This window comes from Pezoporus flaviventris, unplaced genomic scaffold (genome assembly GCF_033815535.1).
Source record: "Pezoporus flaviventris isolate CSIRO_AGI_PZ_B2104156 unplaced genomic scaffold, CSIRO_AGI_Pfla_v1 ptg000148l, whole genome shotgun sequence".
Classification (NCBI taxonomy): domain Eukaryota; kingdom Metazoa; phylum Chordata; class Aves; order Psittaciformes; family Psittacidae; genus Pezoporus; species Pezoporus flaviventris.
The window spans coordinates 1,823,313-1,848,757 of record NW_026892696.1 but is presented as its reverse complement, the minus strand read 5'-3'; the positions used below and the strand labels follow the sequence as shown (position 1 = coordinate 1,848,757).

The 25,445-nt window shown below is 41.8% G+C and overlaps 1 protein-coding gene across 3 annotated transcripts in view; it reads left to right on the top strand.

The window, feature by feature from the left end:
• Positions 1–25,445, top strand: part of PRDM2 (PR/SET domain 2) — a 73,811-nt gene that overhangs the window by 16,671 nt on the left and 31,695 nt on the right. For 2 of the 3 annotated variants that reach the window (XM_061479321.1, XM_061479322.1), the window contains exons 4-6: positions 1,008–1,111; positions 5,037–5,189; positions 11,602–11,728. In XM_061479321.1, coding sequence (XP_061335305.1) covers positions 1,008–1,111; positions 5,037–5,189; positions 11,602–11,728 — 384 coding nt within the window. Of the gene's footprint in view, positions 1–1,007; positions 1,112–2,592; positions 2,844–5,036; positions 5,190–11,601; positions 11,729–25,445 lie in introns of those variants that run through there. The other variant, XM_061479323.1, reaches the window with a different exon arrangement.

The following is a 25,445-nucleotide window of genomic DNA, read 5'->3' as shown; positions in this document are numbered from 1 at the left end:
TATAACACTTTAACTGTTACCAGCTTTGTGTTTTGCAGCTGTCTTACTCTGTCTCTTTAGAATGCTGCATCTTGTTGTCCAATCAATATAAAAAGTTTTATTTAGAAGAACAGACTCAGTGCAGACGTGAAAGCTGCTGTGTGGAGCAAAGTGGTGTTTCTGTAATATATCCAAAATGCTTGGCTGCTTTTTTAACACAATGGGAGAACTTTGATGGAAGTCAGAATTGCAGACTGGGTATGCAGACATTGATGTTGAAAGCTGGTGGTTTGAAGACTAAGCCTGACAATAGATGCGTTACTGTTAGTAACAGGTTATAAGCTCCTTGGAGCAAGGTTAATCTTTCCTGGTACAAACCTGATCTAGCATGGTTTGAACGAGAATGTTATGTTTAGTTACCAATTACTTGCCAATCTGTTCTTAGTTTTCGTGCTGTAAATGTGAAATACACCTGTCCATTTTCAGTTCAGTTAAATCCTGTCAATAAAGCTTTGGGCAGATGCACATATTTTAACCAGTCCTAGATGTTTTTTCCTTTAAAGTATAGTATCCATTAGTTGTAAAACTTTTGTGAGGGCTTCATTTGCCTGGCATTGTTTCAGAGAAAGCAAATAGTTTTTGTTTAATAAGATATTTACTCAGCAAAATAGCTGAAATCTGTGACTTTACAATGTAAAACCTGAAATGCTCTTACAGTATTTTCAGTATCACCTGAAGTACAAGAAAAATGAAGATTGTTTTTATTTTCAGAGCTGCAGTAGCCCATGAGCAAAGAGTGAAACTAGATACATGCTTAAAACTTTCACGGTTGAAGTGAGTTTTGGGGAGAGGATTGTTGGAATTTATTCTAGTGAACTTCAAATTCCTGATTGTGATCTTAATGTAGAATGCTCCCCCATCTGAAACAGACTCGTGATGTTCTGAAGAAAAACGAATTGTGAGTAGAAGATTTACTCGAGATAACTTAAACTTAGATAAGTTTTAACTACTGGTATGTGTCTCTTTAGGTGTCTGGGCAACAAAATCAATTTTAAAAGGCAAGAAGTTTGGACCATTCATTGGTGACAAGAAAAAAAGATCTCAAGTTAAGAGCAATGTGTACATGTGGGAGGTAAGAAACAGCTTGTCAATGGAAAAAGGTATCTGTCACTAGCGCAAGATTTTGTTTAGCCTTTATTTTTTCTAGAGATTTTAGAAATAGACACGATGGGAAATAATTGCCCTCAGACTTTGTCTACCATTACAGTTACTTATAGACACTTGGATTGAACAACCTTTCTGAATTACTTTTAAACTCCTGACATAGTTTGAAACTGCTGTATTAATTTTCCTAGATACTGTCTCTGGATCACACCTACCTTTAAGAGCTTGTTGTTGCTAAAGCTTTGCTTTGTTGGCTTGAATCCTGAGTAATATCCCATCTGCAACTGAGTACCGTCAACTGCTCATGAAATTAGGGAAATCAGGAGGATATGGAATCTTTTAAGGGAGCCCCAGCACTCCTCCTCATTTAGCTCTTTGAAAACCAGCTTGGTTATGGGAATTGGTTTTTCTTTTGGAACTTTTATAAAAAGTTCTCACTTGTGCTGCTTGTGTTTGGGCTTGCGTTAAAGCAAATACTATCTTCACAGCGGAATCGCACTTTAAACTCTGCTGCTAGTCATAACATTTTGGATATTGTGTAGATTTCAAAATGTAGGTGCTTTAATCTGGTCTTGAATCTTATCTACAGTTTCTTCAAGGCAGTTCATAACTACTTCCAAAAGCTATTTTAATCTTTCTAAAGACACGTAGAGCAAATGGCTTTAGCAAAGTGAATGGTTGAGGAGGGGAGGGATTGAGGAGCTGTGGCATAGCATGATCTGGGACAGTTTATGGCATTGTAGGCCAAAGATACTGATAGAAGTCATCCTTCTGGCCCCTGGCTTGCAAAACTTGAGCTGCATAAACCACTAGATACATACAAATACGTAGAAAACTTACTGTTAACTCTTACCAGAGGAGTTAATTTAGAACAACTTACTTTACATGCAAATTCATATTCAGGAAAGTAATAAAGTGTTCAAACAGTGCTTGTTTCATTGAGCTAATATTATCAGAAACTCCACTGCATGAGGTATCTCCAGTTTTGATCAGATACAAGAACACTTGGTGAGATTGTATCAGCCAAGTAAATTACTGACCTTGTGGTGTTTTTTCTCAGTGCTGGATTTTGAGTGTTCTCAGTGGATATGCCTTAATATTTTTTAAATTTATGTTGAGAAATGATAGTTGCAAACAAGCTGCTACAGAATTCTGTAGTTTTTCAGTGCAGGTGACAGTGGGAACCTTTGCTAGATGGCAAAGGAATCCTGTGTTGATTTAATACTGATTTTAGAATTGAAAAAAAGCAGCTAAAATGAGACCAGAACAGTTGGCCCCATATGCTGATATCTGCAACCACTCCAGAATATTCTCTGTTAGAAAATACGATTTGTGAAAGGATGGTGGTGTGTGGGAGTAGTTAGGTGTATGGGTTTCAGTTTGAACCCATCACCCCTTGTCCTATTGCTCCAGTCCCTGAGGAAAAGATGGTTTGAAAATAATTATTTGTAAGTAAGTATCAGAAACCTCCAACTAGCAGAGCAGCCTTTTCCGCAAGAACCCCATTTGTTTCTCTAATGAAGTTAAACTGAAGAATAAGTAAAGCTTCTCAAAGCTGCATCTCTAATGAATTTTAATAGTTTTTAACTGTTGTGCTGGAGGATCCCTCTGAAAGCCACAAGTTCTGTGTGAGGGCCATGGCTGAGGAGAGAAACAGAGACTTGAACATATTTTCGTTCTCTGTCGGACAAAAGCCACAGGTAAGAAAATGACATCAAGTCACTGAAAACGGAGGGAATGCCACCAGACGATGCGGGATTCGGGCACTGCTGTGCTGAGGGATCTTTATTGTGGTTTTCAGGAATTGCTTAAAGTCACAGTGTTCTATAGAGGACTTGGAGCTGGTTCCTTTCTCACGGTGCATGAGTCCTGTAAACAGTCATCTGTGAATTAGAAGCTTTAACTGCAAAGTAATAAAGTATTTTGCTTTGTGCGAAAGTCATAATCAAGTTGTGTGACAATTTAATAAAATAATTCATTAAAAAAAGTAATAAATCATTATGTTTTGCCAAATATTGCATATCTGCTAACTCTTCCACAGCACTATTCAGCTCTCTTCTTCCATTTTAACCAAAAGAGTTGCGAGTTGCTTTTACAGTCTTGGTCTGTGCAGCTGTTTATGCTCTTCCATATTGCAAGGGCTGGGTGTGCTGATGATCATTCTTTCAAAAGTCAGCTGATGAAATCCATACTGGAATAGTTTAAGTAACTTTCTGTTTGCTTGGAAACTAAGATTATTTCAGAGTGTTTATTGAAACTTTATTGCAAAAGTTCTAGTTTATTAGACCAACAGTTTATCAACACAAAAGAAATCTATTAACTTAAAATCATTATTAAAATTACTTACTAAATCATTAAATTAAAAATTATTTAATGTTTCTTTTTTAAATTGCTGTAGGAAATTGAAAATGTAAAATCATAGAATCATAGAATGTTTGTGTTGGAAAAGACCTTAAAGCTCACGTGGCTCTAACTCCCTGCCATAGGTGGGGATGCCTTGTACTAACTAGACCATGTTGCCCAAGCCCTGTCCAACCTGACCTTGAACACAGCCAGGGATGTGGCAGCCACAGCTTCTCTGGGCACCCTGTGCCAGCGCCTCAGCACCCTCACAGGGAAGAGCTTCTGCCTTATCTCCAACGTGAAATTCCCCTGTTTCAGTTTGAACCCATCACTCCTTGTCCTATTGCGATAGTCCCTGATGAAAAGATGGTTTGAAAATAATTATTTGTAAGTATCAGAAACAATAAAAAGCTACAACATTGCATAACAAAATATGAAGTTTACAGGGGAATCAGAATTTTAGCGTATTCCTTATGTGCAGTAGTGCTAAGTGAGTGTAGCAGGAGTCAATGAGCTAGGGAGGATGGGTTTTGAAAAGAGCTCTTCCAGGCAGAGGCTGTTGTTTAGATACTTCACCAAAAGGGAAAAAGCAAGTAGAAAATACAGTAAAATTACATATATTTTTCCTTTCTTGTTCTTAAAACGTGAGCTGCCCAATACTCCTGACACGTTGTGTACCTATTCGTATGTCTGTGTTCAGAGACAAAGTGATGGAAGATAGTTCCAGTGGCCAAAGTGGGGTGTTACTTGTTTGGGGAAAAAAGCTGTACCTCATCCACAAATGGCTCTTCTTATAGACATCTAACTCGGATTATAATAAGAGTGGGAGATGCAGAACATGTCTTGAAAGAGAAGCAGAGTTGCCTGTCACCAGGAAGCACTGAAGGTGGCAGTAACCTTGCTTTAGTGCAAGCTGTCTTGAATGTAAAACAGGAGTAGGTGTTGAATTTTTTTGTCCAAGAATGTAAACCAAAGAATTTACACATCTTGGAACATGCAGCAGTTCATTGACATGGACAGTTTTTTTTAAGGGTTTCTGAAACGTAAAGATCTTCTTTAATACCCTGAAAAAAGATTAAGTATAAATTACGCTTTTCTTTACCTTCCCAAATAAAGCAAATTCTTCTAACTACTATATACTTTTCCCAATTCATAAGAAAGTAAAAATAAATCCCTCTTGCCTTTATATCTTAAAATCAATCATCTTAGGAAATGCAAAATATACAGGGTCATTTCAGGCTTGCCAAACTGAAAAGAAAGCATGAAATGTTGCAAGTATTTTGGCTTTTGAGCCCAAAACCTCTAGAGTAGGAAGTTTGGGATTTTTTTCCCCTTGGTTGCAGCAGTTCCGCTTAAAAAAAAAAACACCTTGTAGAAAACCAGAAACATTTCCCCCTGCACACGCCCTAACCCTGCTCACATCCTTTGTGTTACCTTCCATCCTTAGATGATAACTACTACTTTGTATAGCCTTAAAGTACATAGAGTTTTAGTACGTGTACACTTCAGTGTTACGAGTTGTCACACTTAGTGCCATTTGTGTCTCACAGGTGTATTACCCAAACCTGGGATGGATGTGTGTCGATGCAACTGATCCAGAGAAGGGGAACTGGCTGCGGTATATAAACTGGGCACGGTCAGGGAAGGAGCAGAATCTGTTTCCTCTGGAGATCAACAGGACCATATACTACAAAAGTTTAAAGGTACTGATGTCTGAACAATCACTTACTGCTCCGTTACTTGTTATTATTAATACTTCTAATTTCCCTTTATTCAAATCCTATTTTTTTTTCATTTATGTTGAACAGATTTTGAAACATTTTATGAAATATAATTAAAATATTGCAGATGTCACGTTTCATCAGTCTAAATTCTATGCCAGTACAGTTAACATTAAGATCTACTGGTAAAATATAGGATATGTATGAACAGAAAATCTTACATGTTAATGATCTGCTGTAGCACCAAATTTGATACAAATGAATGAAGAACTATAGCAGATTACATAAATGTTTTTTCTATTTCTGTAGATACTGAGACACTTTCTTCTGAGTAGCTTTTGCAGAAATCAGTTATTTTTATGGTCTTTGCATCAAATGTCAAAGATTGGTTGTCAAGACACTTTTCATAGGTAGCTTCATAAAACAAATTTGCCTGGTTTTATACCGTTCCAATTTTATTCAGGGAGTGGGAGGCAGGAAGAAGGGTGTAATTCCTGGGATACTGTATCTCCCAAACCAAGAAAAAAATTTTTTAGTTTAACTAATGGTCGAGTGTGTTAGTTTTAGACTATTGGGGCTGTAAAGTATTATTTGAATCTCTGATCAAGAACGTCCTGGCAGTTAGTAGTAGATAACAACTAGTAGCTCAACTTTGTTTCTGTTTAAAATGCTTTAGTGGTTTTTGGGTATATTCAGACTTGCTGTTAGGCTGTTGCTGTTTCTTACATTTGTTTGTAAGGCTGACAACATCTATAAGTAACTGATCTTCGTTTAAAAAGAATGAGTTTGATATCATTCAGTTTTGAAGCTGTTGACAATGCAGCAATAGGTAAAACTGTTATATTTTAGGTCACTCAAACTAGATTGAAAAAAAGCCCAAACTTCTAAACGTGTTCTGAACTTTCTGGTAGTTTTGGGATAGCATTCAGGTAGAGCTTGCTGTGGCCAGCCAGACTATTGACTTCAGTGTTCATCCACTGAGAGCAGGCTCCCAATGTGAAGCTGTAGCCAACTGAGTTTTCCCTGGACACTCTATGTCAGGTTGCCTCTGCCTTTGCCCATAGTCACACTAGTTCATTAACATAAGTGCTCTTTTGGAATCACTGACATTGTAAATTTCTCTCTCATTCAATGTTTTCAGCAGAGGTTTTAGTCCTGATAAAAAGAAGCATTTGCTTATTCCAGGCTTGTTTTCTGATGGATAATACTGCACTTTGGAAAATAATTGTACCCCTAAAGAGGCTGACAATAACAAATACTTTGCCTCAGCATGTGAAAGATCCTTTTGTTCCTTTGGCTGTCTTCCCTTGCGACCTGATGAATTTTATCCTAGTAGGTTTTGCCAACAAGATCATGCTGCCAAGCAGCTCTTTCTGAGGATTGTTAGAGCAGCCTATAGGGATCAGTTTTAGTGTTTCAAAATCAGTCTGGGATTTGTTGCAATGGGAGGTTTTGAGTTTGGGATGTGAAGGGGTTCTTCAAAGAGCCATCTTCAGCAGCCTTTATTTGCCCCTGCAGCAACCACTTAGATATACGTGCACTGTGGGACTGTTCCTTAGCTTCAGCTCAGGGTTGGCAGTACCAGTCCAAGTCAAGCCTCTGGAAATTCATCTGTATGTTTGCACTGTATGCTAGTTGGAGGGAGTGTTCCATTGGGAATGGTGTTACTTCAAGGCCGCTTCTGTGCGAAGGCTTGCTGCTGTATTTTTTCAAGGCCAGTAGAGAAGCAGAAGCCCTGAGTAGTTTTGGGCTTGGGTGTCACACACCGAGGTCACTGGGCATAGAACCACAGAGTTGGCTCTGCCCTGTAGACATAGTTCCGGGAAGGCAGTGTAGTCATGCTCAAAGAGCTACTACACATGAGCTGGGGTGGGATGGCCTGTCTTAGTAATTCCAGCTTCGTGCTGCTCAGGAGTAGCCAGTTTCCAGGACCAAGTTAATCCAAGAAACCTTGCAGCCAAGGTTCAGTGGTGTGCTCCTGCTGTTCTTTGGTTGTCACTACAACTACAACACAGGTAACTTGCAGGTAATTTAAGAGGCGGCTGTAGAAATGTCTGAATTGCTTCACTAGGCAAAACTAGGTTATAATGTAAAGTGTAACTTTGCCCTATGCTGGGGAAGAAAGTTCACAAACGTGTAATAAGGAATGATTGTTAAAAGTGCATTCTAATATTATGATTATTTTTGAACCATCTATTGAATATATTTTTTTTTCCACCTTATAGAGAAGTGATACATAAGGAAAATTCTGATCTTGCTAGTCTCTGATGATTTTTAAAGTGAAAGCTTATTGTTAAATTGGACAGTTTTCACTACCATTAGAATCATAGAATGGTTCAGCCTGTATGGGAGGTGCTTCAGCCCCTGATCATCCTCGTGGCCCATTAAACATTCAGCATTCAGTCAGCATACTGATAAATCAGGTCAAGATTTAGGAGTCACATTTTGTGTTTTTTAATTGCACAAGTGGACTGTTCTTGTCCTTTAATAGGAATATTTTAAATCAAATATTCTCTTTAATTTCTTGTCCATTCCAAGAATATGAAAACCAAAGGAAGGCATTAAGAAATCTTGTCTAGTGTTTTGTAAACTTATTTTTCATTATTTAGTGACAGGCTTTTAAAATAAAGGTAGTGAGAAGAAATTGGAAGTTAAGCTACAGGTGACTGACAGTGTAGGAGAAGTATAACGGAGGAGATTTTGAATGTGTGGTCTGAAGGGCAAGTTACTAAATTCAAGCACTTAAATATTGTCTGTCATATCGGTTTTTACTGTCTCAACCCTTAGAAACTGCAGGGAAAATTCATGTGTTGGGGGTGGGGAAAAAAGAGCTATTTTTGCTTTCTTTACAAAATATGGTTACTTATATATCTGCCTTTTTTATTTAGAGGTTTGTAATTGTCTCAGCTTCTGTAACAGAGGTGTTGTTCTTGTAGAGTCCATATCAGCCTTAGATTCACATCACACCTTACTCATGATTGAGACAAAAGAAAGCATATAATAACAGCTGTCTTTCTGCATATGTTTTGTGGACGTGCTGCCATTTCAAAACTATTGCAAATTTACCAGCCTAAGTACATACACATGGTGCTTTCCTGATCTTTATCGTGATTCACAAATTCAGGGGAATTCCATTTAGTGATAAATCAACAGCACTGTTTTTATTTACCCCCCAAAAGAGAATCTGAGTGGCTTATACTTAATTTTATTCTGCTTTACTTCAAAGTACTTGAAGTATTGTTATGGCTCTCTATTTATCTTTTTCCCAATGTTTTCTTAAGCTTTTTGTGGCTTGCTGATTTGTAAGTTAAACAAGCTGATCTCCAAGCTTCATTGCTGAGATGAGCAAAGTCCGAATTTGCTTGGTGAAAAGAACCTCAGAACTGCACAGAGCTTTAACTTCCCTCTTCTCTGCCCTGAATGAATAGTAATGGGATAAAACACTTAAGTGAGCACAAGCAAATACCTTTCTCTTCCATCTTCTCTTTATCCTTACTGAAGGACTGAAGATATTTGGAGACTGCTTTGCATATGCTTCCCCCAAGATGCATATATAAGAGTTGTGTTATTTTGATGAAACAGCTTAAACTCATTACGGAGTTTCAGAAGTTCTTCCTGCCTCTCCTAATGAAATGAGCCGGTTGAATAGTGTTGTTCTGCACAAAGCACAGGACTTTGTATTTCCTGAAGAAGCAGAATTGGAATGAAAAGTCAGTTCCAAACACAAGTACTAATGCCACTAGCTGTCTACTTTGATAAGGCCACATTGAGGTGCAAAAGCACAGTATGACAGTAAAATGTAATGTCTGGGGTGAAAAATATATATTCTAATAGATATTTTATGTAGGCAAATGCATGTCTCTGTACAAGACACATTGTGGTGCTTGTATGTGTAGAGTGAACTGAATTTTAGACAATCTGTGCTAGAACTTCTTAGGATGTGAGTCGTTACAATATTTTTCTCAGGACTTCTACGACTTTCATTACTGCGACTAAGTGGATCTGTCAAACACGCAACTAGGACTTTTTATGTGGTAGGGACAGGCCAAGGGGAATGGCTTTAACCTGCCAGAGGGGAGACTGAGATGAGCTCTTAGGCAGAAGCTCTTCCCTGTGAGGGTGCTGAGGCGCTGGCACAGGGTGCCCAGAGAAGCTGTGGCTGCCCCATCCTTGGCAGTGTTCAAGGCCAGGTTGGACACAGGGGCTTGGAGCAGCCTGCTCTAGTGGAAGGCATCCCTGTCTGTGACAGGTCTTTTCCAACCCAAACCATTCTGTGATATTTCTCTTGAAAATAACAGTTTTTTAAATTACTTAAAACCTTTTGAACAGAAAATACTCAGATTAAGAAATGCTAAATGTTGCATTAAAGCACAAAAAAGTGTGGGGGAGTTGTTAAAGTGATGAGCCTTTGCAGAATCCTTACCTTCTCTAACTAGGCTATGCCAACCTGATGTGGCTACTCAATCTGTAGGTAATAGTTTGGAGGAGGTTGGGTTTTGGGGTTGTTGTTAGAGGGTGTCATCAGTAAGAGAGATGTGTTCTCTAGTGTTGTAGTAGCAGTAGAAGTGGCGCTTGGTCAGTGTAGTCCTTTTCTAGCTCTATTGATAGTGTTTTAATTGCTTGGCTTTGAAGCTGCTGCTCCATCTCATTTCAGAAGCACAACGTTAGAGGCCTTAATTTAGATTCTAAAGTAGTTACACCAGTACTAAATTCACCACATCGAATGTTAGCTCCAGCCATGCAGCTAACAGATTATGTGCTCCTTATCATCCTGTGTTTGCATTGCTTACAGTTTCTGCCAGCTCTTCTCTCCAAGGTTTTGTTTAGATGATAAGTTGTTTGCATCGGACAACTCTTCTTCATTCCTTGCTGCTAAACAGCTGTGAAACGGGACTGTGCAAATGGGTTTACCACTGTTTACCCTATCAGGCCTCCACAAGTATTGCAGAAGCCAAACCATAGGCTGCGCTTATATTATAACTTAAACAGTTGGAGGGATCTTGAATCTCTTGTTGTTCTGGAATCTGGGGCTGTAAAGATAACTATCACCTTTATCAGGTGCTGTGAGACCTACCAAAAATAAGTGCTTTAGAAGAGACAAATATTACTATTACTGTTGTTCCTGAAACAAAACTTCCCTTTGGCTTTGGACTTGAGATATCTCAAGAAGTCAGTGATACCCTTTACTTGAATGAAATCACTCTAAAAATAGTGTCTCATCTCCACGAGCCTGATGTTTGCCAAGCCCTTGGAAGAAGGGAATTGTAGGTCAGGTAAAGGAAGGCATTTTAGGTGTTTTTTCTTGGTTTTGGATAGAATGTTTCAGGAAATGGAGAGAGAATGGTTGAGATTTAAAAAACCAAACAAACCAACATTATTGTAAGTGGATCAGTTAAACATGTAGTAATGATCTCCTTCCCTCTGTATTACCTTTAACTCACTGCAACAGCCTGTTCCTGTACCTTTAGATTTTGTTCCAAACCCCAACATTAGTGGATGACTGAAGTTAAACTCACTGCTTAATGCTTTGTGTAAGGTAGGTGTGTTCAGCCTGAATCTTGCTGGCAGCTCTGTGGAAACAACGACCCTGTGCAGCGCAGTAGTGGCACACACCAGGGGTGCACTGCTGTGTTTAATCGTAGAATCATTGAAAGGTTTGTGTTGGAAGGGACCTTAAAGCTCCTCCAGCTCTAGCCCCTGCCACGGGCAGGGACACCTTCCACTAGAGCAGCTTGCTCCAAGCCCCTGTGTCCAACCTGGCCTTGAACACTGCCAGGGATGGGGCAGCCACAGCTTCTCTGGGCACCCTGTGCCAGCGCCTCAGCACCCTCACAGGGAAGAGCTTCTGCCTTATCTCCAACCTGAACTTCCCCTGTTTCACTTTGAACCCATCACCCCTTGTCCTATCACTCCAGCATCCTTGTAGCCCCCTTCAGACACTGGAAGCTGCTCTGAGGTCTCCACACAGCTTCTCTTCTCCAGCCTGAACAGCCCCAATGTTCTCAGCCTGTCTCCACACCGGCGGTGCTCCAGCCCCTGAGCATCCTCGTGATCTCCTCTGGACTTGCCCCAGCAGCTCCATGTCGTTCTTACGTTGTTACGTTTGAGACAACCCCACATCGGGGTTTCCGGGCTGTTGAACGGCTCTGTGCTGTTAACGCTGCCCGCAGCACGGAGGGTGTTCGGCGCCTCTCACGCTGCGCGTCCTCCAGCCGCCAGGGGCGCGGTCGGCAAGGCCCCCTCTTGCCGCCTCCTCACGCGGGGTGCCGCGGGCTCCGCGGGACACCACCGCCACTGCCGACGGCGCCGCCGCGCCGCTCCCCGCCCCGCGGCCCGCCGCCGCCAACAAGCCGCCGTCTGATTGGCGCCTCGCCTCTTTCTTCTCTCCCGGCAGCCAATCGCGCCCGGCGAGGAGCTGTTGGTGTGGTACAATGGGGAGGACGACCCGGAGATAGCCGCCGCTATTGAGGAAGAACGAGCCAGCGCCCGCAGCCGGCGGCACTCCCCGAAAGCCAAGAAAGGTAAAGCCCTGCGCGGCCGCGCTGCCGGCTCCCGCCGCCCTCCCGCGTTGCCCGGCCGTGAGGTGGGGCGGGGGAGACCTGCAAACTTTTCCCGGGTGGGCGGCGGGGGCCGCCGTGACCTTCCCCGGCCGCCGCCTCCTCCTGGGCCGGAGGGAGGGCCGCGGGGCGGAACGTGGAAGTTGTGCTGACTGCGGCCCCGCTGGGAAAGTTGGCGGCGGGGCGGCCGCGGAGCAAAAATGTCTCCGTGCAGCGCGGGAGGGAGGAGCGGGGCCGGCTCCGGGAGTGCGGGAGCGGCCTTTGCGCAACAGCACGCGAGGCCGTGTCAGCCTCCCCAAACTGTAAACTTTGTGTGTGGGTGCGGCCGCCGCTGCCAAAGCCTTTCGCAGGCTGCGGGAACGAGTGGAGCCGAGGAGCGGGGCTGCTCCTGCGCGGGGGTTGTGCACTTCGCTCGGTGCGGATGGAAAACTTGAGGCTTTGTTGTGCTCTGTGGCTTTTAATTTCTTCTTGTTTTGGGGTAGCGGCGGTCTCGTGGGGGCTGGAATCCTGCAGGCAGTGTGGCTGACTGCTTCCAGCTGGCTTTGGGAGGGGAGGAAGGATGAGGGAAGGATTTCGGGGGTGGGGGGTACACACATACTGGTCTTTACGTAAATATGTATGTCTGACCAGACCTCCATTATTTTTCCATGACTAATTCAGTAGCAATATGTTTTAGAGTGCTTGTACTTCCACGCATGGCCTTATATAACTGACATTTTGACTACCGTTTTAGGCCAGAATCGCAGTAGAAACTACCACTTGGAGAGAGTAAATAGCAAAAGGAAGTATTTACAGTCGTAGCAGGAGGAAATCGATTCCTCTTGTAGGTGAATGCGTGTGTTGGAATTCTCTGAAAGGTTACAAGTGAACCGAAGAAAGGAGATAATACTTTAAGTGGCATCACCGTGGGTTTTTTAAGCTTAAAATTTTGGGCCTGATCTTCCTTGCAGTGCCATTGAGTGTGGGACTCACACTAGGAACGAGCTTGGATATTTAGGAAAACAGTTAATTATATAAGTTTTTCTATTTTAGAGATTGGGGAGGGGTTTGGGGGAAAGAAGTGGTGCAACACAGTTGTTCTTTTCAACAGTAATTTGTAGATTAGGTGAGAACAAACTGAAATGCAAGCCCGGAGTTTTGTTTTCTGCCTGTAATGAGAAGCATATTTAGTACATATAGAAGGAATGGCTTGGCAAATTACAGGCTGTATAGTGCTTTTCCCTAAATGTGCATTATCTTAGCAAATAAAATCTGTGTGCCAGTGATTTACCTGAAAGGCTAGAAAAACAACTTGAAAGAATTTGATTATATTGCAAATCAGAAAAGCCAGACAGAGTAATTGCTAAGGTAATTTTTTCGTGGCATAGAAATTTTATTTGCATTCATGAAGTTAATAGATCAAAATACCAGTGAAGTAATTAGGTGGTTCAGGGGTTTTAGTTGTGTGTTATTTTATAGGTTTAAAGTTTTAACTGTTATGGAGTATACAGATTTCAGACTGTCAGAATTGGCCTTTTCCCCCATTTTATAAACCTAAGCTCCTTACCAAGGCTCACAGATACATAAACCAAATAAAATGCAAATCAAACCCCACCCCAAACACAATAGAGATGAAGCATTTGAGAATAACCAAGAGTACTTCATCTGTGGGATTATACTCTTGTATCATGAAGCAGAAAGACCAAATTCTTAATATTTAGTTGATTTGAACTGTTGTGATTACAGAGTCCATATCCATGCTGTAAATGATAAGTCAATTCATAGCATGTACTTTATTCTTTTGTAATACATGCATATTTTGAAATGATATAATTCTAGTTCCAGTAGGTTTCATCAAAATTATTTTTACTCTTCTATATTTACTCTGTGATTTTAGTATGTGTCATAACATCTGGTAATATTTGCCATTCACAGCAATTTTCTTGTAAGAAACATGGTATTTTTGTGCGGATTTAATGGCAGTAGCTGCAGTTAGGATTCCAAAATGGTTTCTACTGATATTTCTTCTTTTGCAGATTCAGCTGTATTTCTTGGATATGGAAGTTTCTTAGCCCTGGGCTTTATGGGAAAATAAAGGAAATTGTGATGAGCAGGGTTAAAAAGTGATTAAGAAAAACTAATTTAGCTATAATAAAAGGGGGGTGGCAGGAGAAAGATGTGGCTTAAGTTTATGCATATGAAAAATCAGGATAAGAGGTAATATTTTAGATTAAATACCAACTTAAACAACTCGCTGGAGAGCAGCTTCTCCAGAGGGCTCTGAAAGTTGAATTTATTGGCTGCCTAATCAGATCAGTCCCTTTTTTCTTACAAACTTTTCTTTGGCTTGTGTTGCAGGTTGTTGTCTTACACACTGGGGAGAAAATAGAACTAAGTCAAAACTGCCAAGTTTAAGCACTTGTGAATGAGAGTGTCGTTTAGAAACACATTTTCCAGAAAAGTAAACTGACAGCTTAATACCTAAGAAATGACTAGACATTATTTGAGAAGTGTATTAGAATTTAGTTACTTAAAGCATGTAATTATTAAATAGCTCTTAATTATTCTGTGTTCAGTAAAAGAAATATCCTTTTGAATTTTTAATGCATCTTAGGCCTTGCCCTTGGAAAGTTAAGATATCCGTCATTTGACAAAGAGTGTTTATTTAATGAACTCTGGTTATATCTGAAAAGGTGATTTTTTTCGCAGGTATTAAAAATGTGATGTGCTTTGCCTGATCGAGTGAGGCGGTCAGTATTGTGAACTTCTCACGTTGCAGTAGCAATACTCTTATTTCTGACTAAATCCTCCTGTGGTGTCAGTTCGGACTGTCTTACTGTAAGAGGCAGGTTTTATTAAACTTGTGAATTTGAGATGGCATTTCAGGATCAGCAGCTGACCAAGTCTAGACACAAAGTACTGATTGAACTGTTTTCCTTGCCCTTGATCTGACCTCTGTTTGCAAGTGATTACTGACATAAGGTTCATAATCTCCTTTAGAGCACGTTTAGGGTGGCATGGGCATTCTCTGTGCGCCAGTCTTCTCTGACATGTTTGCCCAACAAGGTGTGTTCTCACCAAGAAGATGGGATCTTGGTTAGGCTTCAGATGTGTTTCTCAAAGCTCCCTCGCTCTTTGCTTGTACAGCTTCAGCAGTTCAGTGTCTTCCATATTTTTCTTCCTGTAGTGTGCATTCAAATTCCTTTACATCTCCCAGGTGTTAATTTTGGTAGTCACTGGTTGGCTTGGTCATAGGTTTTCAGAGCTGGAATAAATCCTTTACATCTTCCTTCTGCCATGCGCAGTAGCTTAGGAGACCTTGAGGAAAAGAGGCAGTTCTTATTTATTTTTATGCATTGAAACATTGCATGTTGTTGCTAAACTGATGAGTGCATTTGAGAATTAGAAAGAAATGTAGTCGGATAAAAGGGGGGGGGGGGAGGGAGAGAATTCAACAGCAGCTTCGTGAACTTGGGTAGCATCAAAGATTTTTAGCAGAGCCGCCCCAGTCCAGTGGGTTGATCAGGCTGTAATCTGCTTTAAGGTGCTACGTAGGCTCCGAAGTGCAGTCAGACAAAGCTAAAACAGTCTGGGCAGTTTCTCTTATGGATTAGGTGGCAGATTGAAAGTGTTCTCAAAGGGAGAAAGATACTGATGTTACACAGGATAAAGGTTTGCTCTGCTACATGTTCGTGAATAATACCTTTTAGAAAAAAAACTTTTTTGGGGGGAGAAGGCGATGTTTTACTTTTCCTGTGCTTATTTATGGTAGGGGTTCCATGCAGGCCTGTGCAGCTGTAGTTGTGTCGTAGCTGTGCTTCACTTTGCACTTTATGTAGGAAACAAACCCCAGTGGCATAATCTGTACTATTGCCTGGAATCAGTACTGCATGTGCCTTTCATATCTTCTCTGTACAAAGTCATGCTGTCAAGAGCGGGGGGGGGAGAAGTCCGTAATTTCATTTTACCAAAAGCAGATGCTGCATAAGGTGAATTGAGTAGGAGTCTGTCAAGAAACCAGAACACCTCTTAAAAACCCCACCTCTTAAAATAGAGTCTTCTGTTGTAGTGAGGGCAGAACACCTGAATCGGGTTCACCTGTATCTTGGACAGCCTCTGGTGATTATTTATTGTAGTGCAGTTTTAAAGTCTGAAGCCATTGCTACTAAATCTTTTCTAACTTTATTACCTTCAGTGGCTTTACTGCTGTCATAATGTTGCTGTTTCCCATAGTTCTTATCAGATTTCAGGGAAAGCTTGAACTATGGGGTAACTCTTGGTAATAGTGTCCCAGAGATAGTGTGAGGTCAAGGTAGGTGAATTATGAATCAATTCTCACCTGCTATAAATAATTATTATGCCTTGGTTTATACCAGTCTGAATGCAAAGTGCAACTTCAGGTTTTGGCTCCACAGCCAAATGCTAAATAAAATAAATGCTGTCATAACAAAAGTTACACTGGATTTTCTTTTGTCTGTAAGTATGACTGTTGCTGAAAGAGCCTTCAATTGCTGCAGAAAGGGGAAATTGAAAGATGGAATAAGCAGGTTAAATTCTGTGGTGATATGAATCCTTACAGTTTTTTTTAATAGGCATTCTCAGTTCCAAATAATGAGCTGTACTTGAGAGTCACATGAATAGACATCCTGTTTATGAAAGGTAGGCCTTGGATTGCAGTGTGGATGTCATCACAAATGGAAATCATGGCCAGATGATGTCTGTTCTTTAAGTTACATGAATTTATTAGACAGGCTTGTACTTGGAGTAGGTTTAGAAGTCTATTTCCAAACACCAAAGAGCTTTTGAGAAAAAATATTTTTTATTAATTAGAATGTAGCTTATAGAAGGGTGCTAAAGTTTGGCAAGTTGTACACTTGTAGCAAGGATAATATGAAGTGATATTCTTATCTAAGCTTTGTTTCCAGTAGATTTACTGAAAGCCATAGATTAGAACTTAAGGCTTCAAAATTTCCTAGCCAATACCGAGAAAAGGCAAGGGCAGGAGGGGGGAAGGAGAAGGTCAGCTCTGTCTCTCGTGGCAGCTTCTCTCTGGTGACTATCTTAATATATTTGAGGTCATCTAACCAGTGGAAATTCTTTTATCCATTGTAAGTGGAGCCCTTTGAATGGGAGGCTCGTGTTAAATTCCCATCTCACTTCTATAGCAATTCCACCAGTTCCTAGGAGAGTTGCTGCTCTAAGCTTTCCCAAACAGCAGAGTGCAGTGATTCATTCCAGCCCTGCTTCTGCCTACAGGCTTAAGAATAGAAGATAAGCCTTCGTTTCAGAGGGAAAAATTAAGTAATCTTTATTAAAATAAGTAAATGACGAATCTACACTAAATTGCATGTATTGACCCCTTAAACTCCTAGTGTAAATTTTTAGACATATGAAGCCTTAGCACATTCGGATGTTTCCCAAGTTACTGAAAACCATCAGTGTTTTGGCTTTAGTCAGATTGTGTTTTCTTTATGTGAACATTGGGAAATGTGTTTACTTACATGCTGTAATTACAGGGGTACGGGAGGCTGTGTGCTTTGTTTCTTCTTCAGAAGCCTCAGATGTACTATTGTGTACACACTCCTTTTAGAAGTTTCCACATGTGCAGCTGGGGATGGATCCCCAGGTGCTATCAGAGCCTTGGCAGTGTGGGACTTAACAGGGCATCACAGTATGTATTTGTAGGAGCAGTGGGGTCAGACATCCTCATGTCTGCTGTGGGAGCCTCTGACCAGTGATGCCACCAACAAAGCAGAACTTCCATAAGAAGAATTCAGCAAAGGGCTCGAAGGTGGTCGGGAATGCAGTGTAAGGACTCAGTGCTGACATCAGGTCTTTGTTAATTAAGTACTAGGAGCACTTTCCATGGTGTCCCTGTTACTTTATCTCTCTGTTTCTGTGTCCTTAACTTAAAATAACAATATGGCCTTCATGATTGTAACAAGTTGGCATATTTCTACCTACTGAGGTATTTCTGTTAGAGCAAATACATATATTTATCTAATGTAAGAAAAATACTTGTCTTGGGTTTCCATGTTTTTCTTTATGCTTTTGTTTCTTTCAGCCACTCTTCCTTACATGATTTTTTCCAAGCTAAAAAAATAAAACACATCTCAAGCACATACTGTCTCCAGTTACATAACCTACAGTGGGAAGTAATAAGTGATAAGGCACTAGGCAGCTTTCCAGTATTAATCAATTTTTTTCTATTGGTCAGGGTTATGTTTGAAACCATGAGTGACCTGAAAGAACAGTGGATGAGTGTTCCACTGCTCACTCTTTATTTTAATAAAGACAATGTGTTTTAGAGCGATTCTCTTCCTTTCTTAGGAAAATACTTTTTTAATTTTCCTGAAAATAAGTTAAAGGTTCCAGAGTTTCTGTTGAAAAGCAGCTTTCCTTGCAAGAATATTGCATTATATTAGGATTTTTCAAAAGTTTCTTAGAATCACAGAACTGTTTAACTGCTTTTGCACAGGAAACCTCGTGATTGCTGTTTTAGTGAAGAGCTTCGAGATTAACGTATTTGGAGGTTACGTTCCAAACCAGGGAGGGGATGAATTCCTGCAGAACAGGAGAATAGCCACTGTTTTCCACAGTGAAGCAAATACTTTTCCTTTTTATTCCAGTGTGTCTTATTTTGTGATTTAGAATTGTCCGGTTGCTTAATCCTGTACAGGAGAGCAAGCTCCATGAGTCCCTGACTGCCTTACCTGTATTAAAGCATTTGGGTTTGCTTTCTCCCGTAAGTCTGGATGACGTCTATTCACATGAATAATCCTTTCTTGAATTCCTTTGCATTACCTCATGCTAAGTCAAGGGCTTTACCAGAAATTCTATGGTTTCCTTACTCTCCTATGCCATCTCCTACTCACTTTTTTTGTTCTGTATTTAGAGACTGGCTTTTATGGTGGATGCAAGGTAAAGTCAGCCATTGACTTTAAGTGTATTCTCATTCTATTTAGCTTGAATTGTGTCTTAGTTTAGTGAAGACTTTAAGCTTGTCGTGGTTTAAACCCAGTCAGGCAACTCGTTCACTCACTCCCCCCCTTCTTTCCCTCCCCCTACTCCTGGAGGGACGGAGATGAGAATCGAAAAGAATGCAACTCCCGCAGGTTGAGATAAGAACAGTTTGGTAGCTAAGGTATAACACAAATCACTACTGCTACCACCAATGATAATAATGATAAATAACAAGGGAAGAGAATACATCACCTCACCACCAGCTGACCAATAACTCGCCCCCCCCCCCCCCCCCCCAGCCTGACCAAGCACCGACCGATACCTCCTCCAACCCCGCAGTCTCCCAGCCCTTCCGGCTAACTCCCAGTTACATCCTGGGCATGACGTGCTGTGGTATGGAATACCTCTTTGGTCAGTTTGGGTCAGGTGTCCTGTCTCTGCTTCCTCCTGGCTTCCCCTCCTCCCTGGCAGAGCATGAGGCTCACAAAGTCCTTGGCCAAACCAAAACATCCTTGTTATCAGCTCTGTTCCCGAGCTGAAAGTCAAAACACTGCACTGCACCAGCTACCAAGAAGGAGAAACATGACTGCTACTGCTGAACCCAGGACATTATCCCCCCCTTATTCCATACCATTCACGTCATGCTCAGATCCCACATTTTCAATATACTATCACTCTTATCTAAGTGCATGGACCAGTCCCTATAAAGCTGCTGAGTCCATGTGGTCCATGATGTCAGGCTCCATCTCTTGTAACAGTCTTCCAGAGCAGGAAAGACTGTGTGCAGTGTTCACACTCGTGAATAACCTGGGCAATAGTGTCCATTGCTAAGTCCACCCCTCGATCATGAGTCCATCTCTATGTTGCATCTCTGCTCTGATGGCCTGAAGTGCCATGGGCCCACCAGGCTTAAAATAATTCACTGTCCTCTTCAGCAGTTACTGCAGCTTGTTGCTGGGGACTCCATACAGCTGCCTTCCACCTCCGACGCTTCCAGAGTGCAGTAGAGGCCCAGTGGACTAGATTCTTGCCCATACTGTCCCACACACCCTGCCACTCATGACTGTCCAGCCTTGGGGAAAATCTCCTGGTCCCCCTGTATCGTCATCTAACCCCAGACAAGACCCAAACCTGACTCTGCTTAACTTCTGAGATCAGACAAAATGGTCGTGGGTAGAACAGAATCTGTGTGTGTGCCAACATGCTGATCCCCATGACAATCAGCAGGCAGGTCCCAAGGATACCCAAAGGCCATTCAAAACCTTCAGAACTCTCAGACGATGCTGCTGTACTTGTCACTGGGGCTGATGTAGCTGCTGTACTTGTCACTGGGGCTGGTGTAGCTGCTGTACTTGTCACTGGGGCTGGTGTAGCTGCTGTGCTTGCCGGCTCTCCCACCACCAGCTTCTCTTTTCCTGAGTCCAGCTCTTCCTCCTCTGCCTTGCTGGTAAATGCTGCGTGGTCTCCTGCATCCTCCTGGGGCTCGGCGGGCGGCTGCCGGGGAATGCTCTCGGCCGTCGCGGGGCTGGGCTCCTCCGCGGGGCTCGGCTCCTCCGCCGCCTTCTCCCGCTGCTCGACAGCCGCCTCCTTCCGCTCCTCGACCTCCCCGGCCTCCTCCACCCACAGCCGTCCCCTCGCGGCCTCCGGCCCCGCTCCTGCCGCCGCTTGGTCCCCGGGGCCGCTCTCCCGGGCCGCTTCGGCTGCCGCCGGCTCCCGGGGCCGCTCCCCCTCAGCTCCCCGCAGCCTCATGAAGACAGAGGAGAGGACGAGGGCCAGGCCGGTGAAGAGCAGCCGGACGGCCAGGTACAAGTCCACGGCCACGTCCGTCCCGCCCTGCTGCTGGAGCCCGCCCGTATTACAAGTCATTGTCATGAAGTACAGTGAGACAAGAACCTTAGCCCAAGCCCCACACTTGATAAACACTGACACAGCAAATACCGGCTCTAAGTAATGTACTACATTCTGAAACTGTGAGATCAAGAGGAACAGCTCTGAGAGCCAATAAATCTGCCTTGTGACGAGTGACTATTAATCCGGTTAGATCTGTCGTTATCTCAACCCCTCGAGCCCCACATTGCGCGCCAAAAAGAACTGTAGTGGTTTAAACCCAGTCAGGTAACTCATTCACTCACTCCACCCCTTCTTTCCTTCCCCTTGCTCCTGGAGGGATGGAGAAGAGAATTGAAAAGAATGCAACTCCCGCAGGTTGAGATAAGAACAGTTTAGTAACTAAGGTATAACACAAATCACTGCTGCTACCACCAATAATAATAATGATAAATAACAAGGGAAGAGAATACAACACCTCAGCACCAGCTGACCGATAACTCACTCCCCCCAGCCTGACCAAGCACCGACCGATACCTCCTCCAACCCTGCAGTCTCCCAGCCCTTCCAGGTAACTCCCAGTTACGTCCTGGGCATGACATGCTGTGGTATGGAATAGCTCTTTGGTCAGTTTGGGTCAGGTGTCCTGTCTCTGCTTCCTCCCGGCTTCCCCTCCTCCCTGACAGAGCATGAGGCTCACAAAGTCCTTGGCCAAACCAAAGCATCCTTGTTATAAGCTCTGTTCCCAGGCCAAAAGTCTAAACACTGCACTGCACCAGCTTCCAAGAAGGAGAAAAATGACTGGTGCTGCTGAACCCAGGACAAAGCTCTACTCGTAATGAGAATCTTTGTTACCTCGCAGTTGGTTTTACTGCCTTTCTCTTCTTGCTTTCTTTTTAGACTTCATCTCTTCCAACCCATTTGAAAAATATTATTGATATTGATTCTGTAGCATTCATGGCACTAAACTTAAGTGCTTGTTTTTATTACAATTTACCCTAATTTTGCACCAACCATTTATTTCACTTGAATTGTTTATGAGGATCATCTTGCACTGAGGGCCTACCTACAGGTGCCCTGTGTAATTCACTGTGCAGTGCTAAAAAAGCATGTTTAACCTCGTGTGTGCATGCAAAGTCTTGATAGCTGGTTATTTCTGAGGAGAGATACAGGCTACATCTGTGTGTGTGTGGCTGAGAGCTTTTTAATTGTGAGATCTCTGCAAGGTAATTTGTGTTTGTGAAGTCTCTGCAGATTCTCATGTCACTGGATCATGAAACTGCAAAATATCAAAGTAACTTTATAATCCACTTATTAGCTCTTCAGTTCATTTTCCAAATCAACAAAATGGAAAAGCATTGTCAGACTGGAGTGTATTTTTTTTAACGTGTCAAACCTTCATATTTATTTTGTTATTCCTGCCAAGAGCCTTACACAGGCTGACAGGAATGACTTTGTTCTGAAGAGCTCTCACTGGCTTTCACTTGCTGTGTCAAGTTCCTCAAGGAAATGTTACAGCAGTCGAAGTTTTTACTTGGCTTAGTGAAATAAGACTTGCTGGTATTTCAGCATCTGTAGCTAAGAAATCAGATAATGTCTGACCATCAGATATTCACTGACAAATATTTACTCACCTTTTAAACACTTCTTCCCCCGGGACTAAGCAAGCACAGTATTTATTTGGATCACCAGTGCCTGGAAGTTGTTTAGGATGAAACTCTGAGGAGCATTTAGGAGATTACTAGAGTTGCTGTTAAAGAGTTAATGCTGTTGTCACACTTTGTGTCGGAGTTCTGCAAGAGCATTTGATATACTGTGATTAATGCTTTCAACTTCAAAGAAGCAGTATTATTAGTGTGATGATTGACACTAGTGAGAGTATTGTAATAGCTGAAAATCAATCATCTGGATTATTATTACTGCAGAATGCCATGGATTACCATCTGAGTGGTAACCATCAGCTACAGATCTATCCTAGCTTGCATTGGAAGCCAGATGTCTCACTTGAGTCTAGTCAGATATGAATCTTGTTTTATTTGGCAGTTGAAACAGTTTGATTCTTGAATGGGAAAGGCTGAATGATTCTGAAAGTTACTCAATTCATACAGAATTTGGTAGACTTTCTTACGCATTGCCATTGCTCAGAGCTGAGTCCCATGCAGGCTTCCTATGCTGCTGCCAGTAAAATTAGCAGCTAAGTGTCTAGACAGTAAGCTCTGGGTAAAACCGCTCAACTGCCGCGATAGCTTACCTCTCTTTAGCACTAAGTTTGCGTCAGAATGTTAAAATACACACCTTTGCCATAGAGTTGTACTCTTGAAAGGAAATTTGTGTGACACTGCTGCCAAATTAGCGCTGTCTGGGGCTTTTACCAAGTAGGTCATGCTCCATTTCAGTGAATTGAGTAAAAAAATTGCCTTGCCCACAGTGTTCTGTTTCAAGCTGCAGGTGAAGAGCAGAGAGTCCAGTGGTTCCAATCTTACAGACCCTTGTCTCAGGGGATGCAAAAGCCAACTGGATTTTGTGCTGCAACTTCACTACAGCTACCGAATCCTTAACTGTTCAGTATCAACCTCCAGTCTCTTGGCTCTCCACACTCATAGTCCAGAGCTGTGGGTTTTTTCCAGTTCCTTGCCTGCAAATGAAAAGATGCGGGTTACTTTTCAGTGAAAAAGTATCTTGCTGATATCCTATGCTGTGCAAAGATGTGTGCCAAAAACTTACCCATCTTAAATTTAATCTGAACAGATTAATCTTGAATATAGTAGTTAACTGAGCAGAAGACACATAGATTTGTGCTCTGACTGTGGGTTCATTTCACATTGTTTGAAAAATGGAGGAAGTTGCTATTCCTTGTAGTGACTTTGAGCCTATAGACCTGACTTGGTTTCAGAAATGAAGCAGGTACCAAATTGCTGTCATCTGGTTTGGGGAAAACAAAAAATTTAGTAACTTCTGTTGTTGGCTCTGTTAACTTAAGCACCAACTGTTGCTGTTGTTCTGTGGTATGCTCTTGTGCATCTTGAGACATGCTCTGGTTGGGCAACTGGAGCATTATGGTTTGAGTTCCTTTGGAAGTACAAGTCAGTATATTGTACTATCAGAGAAGACTGAAAAGCATTTCTCAAAGGAATTACCAGTGAGCTGCAGCTGAAGTGAATGAAGAGCTTGGTTTCACAGAGGAACCTAAGCACATCTCAGTTTCTCAGCAGATAAAAATGATTTGGGGTCTGTATTGTACCTTAAAATAACAATTGTACATATTTACCTTCTTCTTTTATCTACTTGTATATATTAGAAAGAACCTGCAGTGATATTCTGCCTCATGACCTTGGATTGTCACTCTGAGGTTGGAAAGTTGGAGGGACATGAGGGTTTTCCTAAATTTAACAGATGCGGAGAAGCAAAATTTTCATGCTGCAAATGTCATGACGGCAGCTGCTTGTTAACAGTTAAAGATGTTCCTTCTTATGTTAGAAACCCAGTTCATGAAATGCTCTAAGATTTTTAATGGGGACTGATGAAAGCGCACTACATATTTACTATAGTGTGTAGTTGGTAATTCTGTTATTGTCATCTCTGCTGAAGCTGGTAATCGTGGTGTTTTCCTTGTACAAATCTGAGTGTGTGTCATTTGATATATGTTGTTCTTACATCTGTTCTTAGTGTTTGAGCAAAACACTCGGGGAAGTTGTTAATGCTGTGCGTGCAGTAAATAATAGCCTTTAAAACTGTACAGAAGAAATGCTGTTTAAGGCAGGCTTGCATTGCATGCCAAAGCTGATACCTTGGCACTTTGGGGTGTGCTGGTGACAGGAGGGCGTAAGGGGGTCTGTGCTTTGGGGAGTACCACTGAATATTGTTTCCAAAGTAATTTTCCCTTCTTGAAATACAAGATAGGATTCTATTACAAATCTGTTGGATTGCTGCTGATAACAGTAAAAAAAAAATTACCTCAACAAAAACTCTGTGCTGTGTTTTTCCCTTTTGAGTCCCCAAAGTAGAGATAATGTCTGCAAGTTGTACCGAATTAAAATAAGAGAATTAGGTTAAAGGAAAGAAAATGGGGAATGAATGCCAAGGAGGGAATGAAATACATTGTAGAAGAGAAGAGGGTGATTTCACTGAGAATATTTTACTGTATTGTTGGAGGAAGATTTCTGACAGATGACATGTTGTATGTCTGCTAAACAAAAGAATTCATTTGGAAAAAAATAACAATATAAATAACAGGACAAATGAGAGCATTAAATAGAAAATGTTGAGTGTGACCTTGTAGCAGTTCTGAGGGGTTTAATTTTATACATAGAGATTTAATCTGGCAGTAGCAGCACTGTCTGGATCCTGCATCTGTGAGAGGCTTTGCTCTTGTTTCCTCAGTGTTAGAGACTCCTGTTGTAGTAATTCCCGTGCTCCGGTTTGATACAAAGGCAGTTCTGTTTCCTGGGAATTGTAGCCCTTGTACAGCTGCATTCTCCAAGTAAAGCCACAGCCCATGTCTGGACAAACGTTTGGATAAACCGTGCTTTTGGTCTTCCAAGCAATTGCAGTTTTTCACCTTTCAAGAGTTCTGTTTGGTGTGGTGGAGTGAAACTGCTCTTCATAGGGGAAGGACACCTTTAGCAGCAGTGTCTGAAGGGCATCAGCTTTGGGGTCTGCATGTGGACTCAGCAGTCCTTTCATGTTTCTTTCTTCTTTATAAGTATTTTCTCTTTCTAAATGTCATTATTGGTGTGGCCACCACTGTTTTTGAATCTCTCCAGTGTGTCAAACAGCAGAGTAAAATTAAAGTCCTAAGTAGTTACTGCTAAAGATAACTGAGCTAGAACCCCTGGGTATTTTTAATCTAACCCTCTCAAATGTTTAGTGATCCAGACAGAGCCATGGCAAATATTTGTGTTATTTATTATAG